The 11,133-nt window shown below is 36.7% G+C and overlaps 2 protein-coding genes across 2 annotated transcripts; one reads left to right on the forward strand and one right to left on the reverse strand.

The window, feature by feature from the left end:
* Nucleotides 1-5,753: 5,753 nt before the first annotated feature.
* Nucleotides 5,754-9,372, forward strand: Pold1 (DNA polymerase delta subunit 1). Its single transcript, XM_026639487.2, has one exon. It carries the CDS (start codon nucleotides 5,891-5,893, stop codon nucleotides 9,140-9,142), a length of 3,252 nt encoding a protein of 1,083 aa, XP_026495272.2. The 5' UTR covers nucleotides 5,754-5,890; the 3' UTR covers nucleotides 9,143-9,372.
* Nucleotides 9,373-9,452: 80 nt separating this feature from the next.
* Nucleotides 9,453-11,133, reverse strand: LOC113400094 (pleckstrin homology domain-containing family A member 3-like). Its single transcript, XM_026639494.2, has 5 exons — nucleotides 10,881-11,133; nucleotides 10,682-10,798; nucleotides 10,416-10,565; nucleotides 10,041-10,165; nucleotides 9,453-9,922 (listed from the first exon to the last, which is right to left on the reverse strand). Exons 1-5 carry the CDS (start codon nucleotides 10,918-10,920, stop codon nucleotides 9,722-9,724), a joined length of 633 nt encoding a protein of 210 aa, XP_026495279.1. The 5' UTR covers nucleotides 10,921-11,133; the 3' UTR covers nucleotides 9,453-9,721.

Raw genomic sequence — 11,133 nt, forward strand, 5'->3', positions numbered from 1 at the left:
TTAGTGGTTCGCAAGCCGTATGTATTTAATCAGACTGGTGCCTCCATGGGTCTCGGCTTATCTAAGCCGAGACGCGGACGGTAACCACAAATCCAAACTTGGAATTTTTCATCGCTGTATAATTATAACAAATAAATAACAATAATGTGGGTGTTTGTTGTTTGATGTAACATGACGATTCAAGTGTTTGTAAGAACCTACTTGAATAATGAATATTTTTATTAATAATCACTGTCCGTGTCTGAAAAACTGTCTCCGATAATCGACAAAATTAAATTCAAAAACAAAAATATTAATTGTAATAAAAATACCAATAAAATTTTTGATGGCCACTACGATATAAAATCTGTATATCACTGTAATTGCTATAATGGCTTTACACTGCATGTGTGATTAAGGTTCTATCGATTAGACCTCTTATTACCCTTAGACACAGAAAGGCCGATGAACGAAGCAGTGTTTTAATAGGTTACGACGTATCGCACGGGTTTCATCAGTCCACGCGTGTAAAGGTATCAAGTATCTGTTATTAAGTACGAACATGTACAAAGTAAAGAGAATGATGAAGACGCTTAGATTAGGCAAGGACAGGAAAGATAATATAGGAAATATTGTTCTGAATCGAGGATTTTATACGCATCGTGGCATTCGGAAACGTCTTCGGCTTCGGCCTCTTAATCTTGGACCAAAGCATACATTCATACGCAGTTCACTCAGCTTGAATATTCAAAAGAATGAAGATACAAAAAATAAATCATTGCACTAATAAAACGTTAATTAAAAGAGTTTTTTTTTTTATAAAATGATTTGTGTCAATGAGTATCAGGAGAAGTAAATGCATCTTACTTGATTAATTGTGTATTTAATCAACATTGTAAAAATTGTGTGACAATTGACATTGCGTGTTACGATATAAATCTACACGCAAACATGCGCAATACACGTGATTTTATCATATCGTCAAATGGCCGTACACAGTGTTCATACTCTTTTGATTATCTTAACTCTGTGAGTTATCGATATCGGAACAGATGATGAGAAATAATAATTTTCTGTCAGCTTAAATTTCGTCCTACAATAGGCTATTTGATTGATTTTTAAAATCCATTTTATATTATTTAGTAGAGGTAAAGGAACCCAGTAAAAGTTATTTTTTTTAATTCTAGTACATATTTGCTGAAAAATATCAAATTAAAAATTCTATATTAAAATTGCGCGCGAAAACGCTACTTTGTCAATATGGCGCAATATGTAATCCACATACAGTAGACAAACGAGGTTAACAAGCAAGTGACGTCATCATAAACCCGACCAACCAGGAGCGTTTTGTGTCACGTGACAAACGTTTAAAGAAATGCATTTTTATTTATGGATTTTTGAATATATTCATTATTATTTTCAACTTTCGTTAATAATATCGTGCCATACTGCATACCTTCGGGTTGCAGCCGAATGAGCCGGCACGCCCGGGGAAGTACCACTCTCTCACTTACAACCGGCGTAAAGTGGTAGCTATGCCGCGTTTCGTCTGGTATGTGAGAGTCCCGGAGACCCGATCCCTGAACATGATGGTTGTGCAGAATTTGGTTACATTACCCCAGGAGGGTACCATCAGCGACTGCGGTGGAGAATCCCTCTCTGGGCATCCATGCTCAGGGCGTACACCACCTGAGCGGGGATGCCCAGGCTGTCCTACGAATTCTGGGGGGGGCAATTTTGCGCTCGCCACTGTTCGGGGCAAGCGGAGCAGGCATCATAAGGCAACCTCTACCACCCACACTGTGGACTTCTGCAACATAAGGGGACTCAACTCCAACTTGAACGCCATTCACATGCCTTAAGATGGCGAAGCCGGCCTTGCTCTTTCTTACCGAGACCCAGATATCCTCTCCTGCCGATACGACTTTTCTTTCCTACCCCGGGTATAAATTGGAACATTCCTTTATACCACGAGCTGGGGTGTGCGTTTACGTCAGAGATGATATCTGCTCTCGACGCCTCGGCAGCCTTGAACGGCAGGACCTACGATTATCTGATTATTTTTTGTATTTATGTATTTGCTATATTTATTGAGTTGTATTCGTTATTATTTCATAATGTAAGTTTTTACTGCACCACCATATTGCCGTCTTCCATACACATTATTCTTCTAACCCAAAGGTTGTCTGGAAGAAATGGCTTATAAGCCATAAGACCGCCTTTTGCTTGGTCAATTTCGTTTTAAAGAAAATATACTTTGTATCTTTATGTATATTTGGTGTGCAATAAAGAGTTAAATAAATAAATAAATTATCTGGCTGCGTGTAGATTGTGACGACCATCCGCGAATCTACGCGTGCCTTTGTAGGTCCCATTGCGGTAATGCCGAAACCGACCGACTGGTCGAGCACGTCCAGATGGCTACAGATTCCGTGCTGCAGCAGATCCCATCCGCAGAGATCGTAATTCTTGGCGATTTTAATGTTCACAATGCCGAATGGCTTGGATCACGCACTACCGATCATGCGGGTAGATCTGTTCTCGACTTCGCTTTAGCATATGATTTGACACAACTGGTCACCTCGCCAACGCGAAATCCAGACGTGGAGGATCATACACCTTCCCTGTTGGATCTTCTGCTGACTTCCCATCCGGATAGCTATCAGATTATCGTCGATCCCCCTTTGCGCTCGTCGGACCACTGTCTCGTTCGGAGTACAGTGCCGGTTGCGCGGTACTCACGACCTCGTTTCGTGGGCTGCCGCCGCGTGTGTCACTACAAGTCAGCAGATTGGGATGGGATGCGGTCCTCCTTTGCATCCTACCCATGGGGGCAGGTTTGTTTCTCGCCGGATGATCCGAGCGTTATTGCTGACTCTGTTGCCGATGTGGTGTTTCAGGGTATGGAACTATTCATTCCAAATTCTGCTGTGCCCATCGGTGGAAGTCCCAGCCCTGGTTTGGTCGATTCTGCTAAACGGCCTCACGCCGAAAATGGGAACGCTACCATGACTGGGCTAACGCATCGGCGTCTCGTGATGTAAAGATCAGCGCTTTCAGAAAGGAATATAACTCTGCCTTTAGGTCCTTCAAAAACGTGATTGCTAAGGCGAAGACGGAGTATATTGGCAGAATTGGCGAGAAACTGGTGCGTCTCCCTTCAGGAACACGTGCGTTCTGGTCTCTCGCTAAAGCTGTCTTAGGGAATTTCTGTCAGCCTTCCTTTCCATCTCTGCACAAGGACAGTGAGTCATTGGCCCATACCGCGTAGGAGAAAGCTGATCTTTTAGGCTCTCTCTTCGCGGCGAACTCGGCTCTGGATGACCGAGGAAAGTCACCACCAACAATCCCGCGGTGTGATACCACAATCCCGGAGTTTAAATTCCGGCAAAGTGCAGTTCATAAAGCACTTCTTTCCTTGGATATTCATAAGTTGAGTGGACCCGCTGGCATCCCTCCAATCGTGCTACGGACTTGTGCTCCCGAGTTGGCGCCGGTCTTAACGCGTCTTTTCCTATGCATTCGGCGTCGTCCCGAACCCCTGGAACTGTTTTGGTGCATCCGATCCCTAAAAAGGGCAACCGCTCAGACCCGTCCAACTATAGGCCTATAGCTATCACCTCCTTGTTCTCTAAGGTAATGGAATCCATTATAAACTGCCAGCTCCTGCGGTACCTAGAGGAGTACCAGCTGATTAGCGACCGCCAGTACGGTTTCCGTCGGGATCGCTCAGCGGGTGATCTTCTAGTTTACCTTACTCATAGATGGGCGGAAGCAGTTGAGAGCAAGGGGGAGGCATTAGCAGCCAGTTTGGACATAGCGAAGGCCTTCGATCGCGTGTGGCACAAAGCGCTTCTTTCGAAGCTTCCTTCCTATGGGCTTCCCGGGAAATTATGCAATTGGATTACCAGCTTCTTGGCAGATCGGAGCATCAAGATCGTTGTCGACGGTGCATGCTCCGACCAAAAATTCGTCAATGCTGGTGTTCCACAAGGCTGCGTTCTATCACCCACTTTCTTGTTTCTTCTGCATATCAATGACTTGTAGCAAATCAGTAACATTCACTGCTATGCAGACGACAGTATCGTAGACACCTCATACACCGGCCGTGCTAATATTTCTCGGGAAAACGTCGAAGAAAACCGGAACAAACATGTGTCTGAAATCGAGTCTTCGTTAAACAAAGTCTCAAACTGGGGCCGGCTAAACCTAGTCCACTTCAATCCCAAAAAGACGCAAGTTTGCGCGTTAACCGCCAAAAAAACACCATTCGTCGTATCTCCACGATTTGAGAACATTCCGATAGCCGCCACGGCTAATATCGGAATACTTGTCGTTGATATTTCGAGCCTCGTTCAGTTCCGCGGTTAATTGGAAGGCAAAGCCAAATTGGCATCAAAAAAGTTTGGTGTGCTCAGCAAGGCAAGACAGTATTTCACGTCGGCCCATCGTCTAAGATAATACAAGGCGCAAAGGCTGCTTGATCCTTTGGCTTTGCGTAGAGATGTTGGATCGCTCTGCATCTTCTACAGAATTTTTCACGGGGAATGTTCCGAGGAATTGTTCGGATTAATCCCGACTGCTGAATTTCACCTTCGGTTAAAATTTCAAATATCACCCGCACCACCTAGATGTCCGAAAATCCACAACAGCGCGATTTTTAAGACATTTTCTGTTTCGGTTTTTCCGAACCGATACGACTTGGGAACCTTCAAGCAAAGAACGTACTCCTTCCTAAAAGGCCGGCAACGCACCTGCAAGCCCCCCCGGTGTTGCAGATGTCCATGGGCGGTGGTAGTCACTTTCCATCAGGTGAGCCTACTGCTCGTTTGCCTACTCTACATCGCATCCACTTCTAACTCAACATCACATCCACTTTCATTAGTAATATTTTACTTTTGTAACGATCTAATTTAAATTTTATATAAAAGTGTATACATAATTAAAATTATGAAACTTTTAACAGAAATACTATAATCAGAGTATAATTATTTATTTTTATTTTATTTTAAGTGAATATACATTTTATTTATATTGTACTGTATTAAAAACGATGCAACAAAAACCCTATTGGATTTAACCATACATCGGTATTCGTTGTCAACACTTATAGATTTAAAACTATACAATAATAACAATATAAAATATAAAAGAAACAAAAAGCAGGTACATAATAAATAAATAATGTTACAATTAGTTGTTTGTTTTTTTTTTTTTCATGAAACAGCGATAAGTGAATTGTCGCTGTGACTATTCATTAACCGGATTAGAACAACATCGTTTAGTATAGCGTATACAGGTGTTCCAAATATTGTATTAATTATGAATGGTATCTGGGTATAAGCCTTCTATAAGAAATAGCATTCTTTCTTGGATGTGAGTATCCATCTCCATTATTTCATGTGCTCATCTGGTACATGTTATTATTTAAGGATGTCATTTTAATAAAATATAAAACCTACCTGTACATCTACCTATTCATATTTTTCTCCTAAGAATATTTTTTTTCTATTTAGCTTTTCGGCTGTAACATGCAATATTTTTTCTAAGAGGATTTGCTCTTTAATATTAAACAAAAGTTATCTGTCACTATCAACCTGCCACTGTCATGTGTCATTTCCTATTCAAAACTCCTTATATTAGCAGTTAGTACTTTTATCAGCGTTCAAAGCATTCGACAATAACAAAAAGTTAAAATAGATAATATTTAAAACGTTTTCTAAAATTAATCAATTACTTAGTTAATCAAAGTTTGTCAATTAGTTTAAGACATAAATGAATATTTTGATGTGTATACGTAAATTTGACTAACAGCCTTCAGTTGAAGAATCTAAACGAATTGGCGGGAAACTTTAGTTAGTGACTGACACATTAAGTACTCGTCTGTCTATTTAATTTATATTTTTTTAAAATGGAAAAGAAACAATATAAAGGTCCGCCACCAAAAAGGTTTAAATCTAACGATGAGGACGATGAAAACGAAGTCCCTTGCAGTTTCGAAGAGCAACTTGCAGGCATGGAATGTGAATTTGACTCAACACAAATTTTTGGAGACGGTCCGGAAAACCAGACAACGAATATTCAATGGTCACGCCCAAATCCACCCGAATTGAAACCCAATGAGCAAGCATTCATATTTCAACAGATTGATATTGATCATTACAATGGACAACCTTTAAAAGGTATGCCTGGATCACAATTAGGTCCTGTTCCTATTATGAGAATGTATGGAGTTAATTTACTTGGAAATTCCGTTTGCTGCTATGTACATGGTTTTACACCCTATTTTTATGTCACAGTACCTATAAATTTTAATCAATCTTCTTGTTATGATTTGAAAACCAATTTAAACAAGGCTATTCTCGAAGATCTCCGGTCAAATAAAGATAATATTAGAGAAACTGTTTTAGAAGTGAAATTGGTAAAAGCTAAGTCTATCATGTATTACAAAGGGAATAATGAAGTGACCTTTGCTCGAGTGTCAGTTGCTCTACCAAAATTAATAGCACCAGCCAAAAGACTGATTGAAAGACAGCCAACATCTTTTGAGTTAACGGATCCATTATTTTATGAGACCAATATTGATTTTGACATTCGATTTATGGTTGATACTTCTGTTGTTGGCTGTAGCTGGATTGAACTACCTATCGGAAAATGGTCAGTAAGATCAAAACATAGTCCGGTTAAGCCAGAAACAAGATGTCAAATAGAAGTTGATATAGCTTGGAATGCATTCATTGCACATCAACCTGAAGGAGAGTGGCTTAAAGTTGCACCTTTTAGGATATTAAGTTTTGACATTGAGTGTGCTGGTAGAAAAGGTGTTTTTCCAGAACCAGACAAAGATCCAGTCATACAAATAGCTTCAATGGTAATAAAACAAGGTGAAACTGAGCCTTACTTGAGAAATGTTTTTACATTGAACACTTGTGCTCCTATAGTAGGCTCACGTGTGTTGAGTTTTCAAACAGAATCTGAAATGTTAAGTAAATGGTCAGACTTTTTCCGTGAATTAGATCCAGATATAATAACTGGCTATAATATAAATAACTTTGATTGGCCATACCTGATAAATAGAGCAAAACATCTGAAGGTAGATAACTTTGACTTTTTAGGGAGAATCAGAAACATTAGGTCTGTTATAAAAGATTCTGTTTTGCAATCAAAACAAATGGGTAGAAGGGAGAATAAAAGTATAAATTTTGAAGGAAGAGTTCCATTTGACTTATTGCTTGTATTAGTCAGAGATTATAAATTGAGATCATATACATTAAATGCTGTCAGTTATCATTTCCTTCAAGAGCAGAAAGAAGATGTCCATCACAGTATAATAACTGATTTACAAAATGAAAATGAACAAACTAGAAGAAGATTAGCTATGTACTGTCTAAAAGATGCATATCTGCCTCTCAAACTTTTGAATAAGTTAATGTGCATTATAAATTACATGGAAATGGCTAGGGTCACAGGTGTACCTCTATCATGCTTACTAACAAGAGGACAGCAAATAAAAGTTGTAAGTCAATTACTGAGAAAAGCTAAAGATGCAGGCTATTTAATGCCAGCTTACCATGGCCAAGGTTCAGATGATCAGTTTGAAGGAGCTACAGTTATTGAACCAAGAAAAGGCTATTATGCAGATCCTATCTCTACTTTAGATTTCGCTTCTTTGTACCCAAGTATAATGATGGCCCATAATTTGTGCTATACAACTTTAGTGCCACCAAATTTACAAAAAGACCTCAATTTAAATTCTAATGATTTTACAGTTACACCTTCGAGTCATACCTTTGTGAAATCAAATATTAGAAAAGGATTATTACCAGAAATCTTGGAATCCTTGCTTGCAGCCAGAAAGAAAGCAAAAGCTGACTTAAAGGAAGAAAAAGATCCCTTAAAACGTTCTGTCCTTGATGGTAGACAATTAGCATTAAAAATAAGTGCCAATTCAGTATATGGATTCACAGGAGCCCAAGTGGGCAAGCTGCCCTGTCTAGAAATATCCGGTAGTGTTACAGCATATGGGAGAACTATGATTGAATTTACAAAATCTGAGGTTGAAAAAAAATATACTAAAGCGAATGGTTACAAAGAAGATGCTATTGTTATTTATGGAGATACTGATTCTGTTATGGTTAAGTTTGGCGTAAAGACTTTAGAGGAAAGTATGGAATTAGGCAAAGAAGCAGCTAATTTTGTTACTTCAAAGTTTGTTAAGCCAATTAAATTAGAATTCGAAAAAGTCTATTATCCCTACTTACTTATTAACAAAAAGAGATATGCAGGTCTCTATTTTACAAGGCCAGATAAATATGATAAGATGGATTGTAAAGGTATTGAAACTGTGAGACGAGATAATTGTCCTTTAGTATCAAATATGATGAACACTTGTTTACAGAAACTCCTAATAGACAGAGATCCAGATGGAGCAGTAAATTATGCTAAGCAAATAATATCAGATCTGCTATGCAATCGAATAGATATATCTCAGCTTGTTATCACAAAAGAACTTACGAAGAATGATTATGCTGCTAAGCAGGCTCATGTTGAGTTGGCAAATAAGATGAAAAAACGTGATGCAGGTACAGCTCCGAAACTGGGTGATAGAGTGCCTTATATACTTTGCTGTGCAGCTAAAAATACACCTGCTTACATGAAAGCAGAAGATCCTATATATGTCTTAGAAAACAGTGTACCAATTGATTTTAATTATTATTTAGAAAACCAATTATCAAAACCCTTATTAAGAATTTTTGAACCAATTCTCGGAGAGAAAGCAGAATCACTGCTACTTAAAGGAGAACATACTAGGACAAAGGCTATGGTTACATCTAAAGTTGGTGCTTTAGCTGCTTTTACGAAAAAGAAAGAAAAATGCATTGGATGTAAGACAGTAATGCCTGATAACACCAAAAAAGCTTTATGTAATCACTGTTTAGAAAAAGAAGGTCAATTATATATTACAGAAGTATTTAAAGAAAGGCAACTTCAAGAAAAATTCTCTAGGCTCTGGACAGAATGTCAAAGATGTCAAGGAAGTCTTCATGAGGAAGTATTATGTACGAATAGGGATTGTACAATTTTTTATATGAGGAAAAAAGTTGGAATGGAATTAGATTCTCAAGAAAAAACAGTTTTACGATTTGGGGAGCCAATATGGTAGTAACAATTTCTAACATTATTGTCCCATGTTTTTCCCTTTCATTTTCTTTAATAAATTAAAAAAAAATACCTTAAATTATAATAACTTTATTTTTTGGACAAAAGTATAAATTTTGTAAATGGAATAAATATTAGAGAATAAAACTGGAATGTACTTAATTACAATTTCTAAATTAAACCTTAATGCACTAAGTACATATATTATTATCAGACCTAAATACTTTTTAACCAGCAGATGCAGATCATTAGTGTTAATTGATAATTTTGTTATAATATTGATATTTTTTATAGTAAAAATTACTCAAGAATGATTTCAAATAATACAATTTATCACAGAAAAACATCAACCAAAACAAATAGTGTTTAAAGTCTGCATATTTTTATATTCTACATTTGAATATTGAAACAATAACATTTTTAATGGTGAATACATATTTTCTTGCATGAAGCATATACATTTAAATATTCAATATAATATATTAATTCACTATTTACATGCCTAATAAAAATGTACAAATTTTTACAAAAAGAAAAAATATTTAAGTACAATAACATACAAGATATTAATTATATTCTATACTCATCTGTTTTCTTGTGATAAAGACCTGTTAACAGGTTTTGGTTTGTTCAAATTATTTTTAGTCATTGCTAAGTTAGGAACTGGCATTTCATAGACAGTGGAATTGATTCCAGTATTGATAGTGAGTTTCATAATATCTTCAAGGGTCCTTATAAAGGTGTCACATGTTGCGGTAAGCAGACTAGATGCATTTTCTATTTCCTGCAAATAGAAAAAATAAAAATATAATGTTGAATTGTACACTTAAATATTACAAAATTAACTATGAATATTTATAGTTATTTCTTACAATACTAAATAAAACTACATAAAATAAAACCTGAATCTCGGGTCCTCCCTCAGATGTTGCTGCACTTTTAACTGCATGCACTTGTTGCATCAGTAAATCACAATATAAATGTAATTCAGATTTCTTATGAGTTAAAGAGTCTTCATATCCTGATCCTACAAGTAAGCAATAGTATTTATTAATATTTTTAAATAGTAGCAGTGGCCCATGTTAATTGAGGAATTACTAATATTCCTATTTATCCCTCTTTTTAAGCTTATCACTTGTGTTAAGAGTAGGTACAAGGGATCAGGATGGATCCTGTGACTTTTAAGATTGCTAGGCTGCCCATATACTATTGCACTATTGACACTTCAAAATATATAAGTACAGGAAAGCACATGTATATTAATTTCAAATGTATACCTTTGAGATCTAATACTGAGTCAACACAAGCTTTAGCACTGCCTAGTGCTACGAGCCATTTCTGCCTATCTTGTGGCGATGGTGCTCTCAAGTACATATGCTGTTGACCGGGTATAACTAAATCTAACCGTGTATTATCAATATTGTTAACTGTAATAAAAATAAAATTTATTTACCAAAGACATGAAAGTATAGATCCACTTAGAATAAAACTATGAAGAATATTATTTTATTTTAAGTGTAAATAATAAATGAATAAAAAATACCATTAATCTGACAGACTGACACCTTTACAGAACCTTTACAGCCCTGATTAACTTCTTCCTGCGATTTATAATATGATAAAATTCCATTTTCTAAAACAAACCATCTGGTTTGCCAACCTGTAATAAGAAATTACATCATAATATCAAACACATTATGCTTTCTTATATCATGGGTAATAATACTTTCGAAAATTATTACCATTCCAGTAATTTGTCCATTTCCATAAAATACCTTCCATATGGAAGTTTGCTAAGACCTGTCGATCAATTTAAAATTGCAATGTTTTGATACTTTAAACTTAATTAATTTTGCAAATTCCTATGTCGAAATTTGTAAAATGTATGTGTCCCATTATACAAAAATTTGACATTTGACATACGTCAACACAGTTTTAATATGTGTATGTGTTTACAAGTTACAACGTTACATGCAGTATCGATACTTTCTTTTT

This window comes from Vanessa tameamea, chromosome 8 (genome assembly GCF_037043105.1).
Source record: "Vanessa tameamea isolate UH-Manoa-2023 chromosome 8, ilVanTame1 primary haplotype, whole genome shotgun sequence".
NCBI lineage: Eukaryota > Metazoa > Arthropoda > Insecta > Lepidoptera > Nymphalidae > Vanessa > Vanessa tameamea.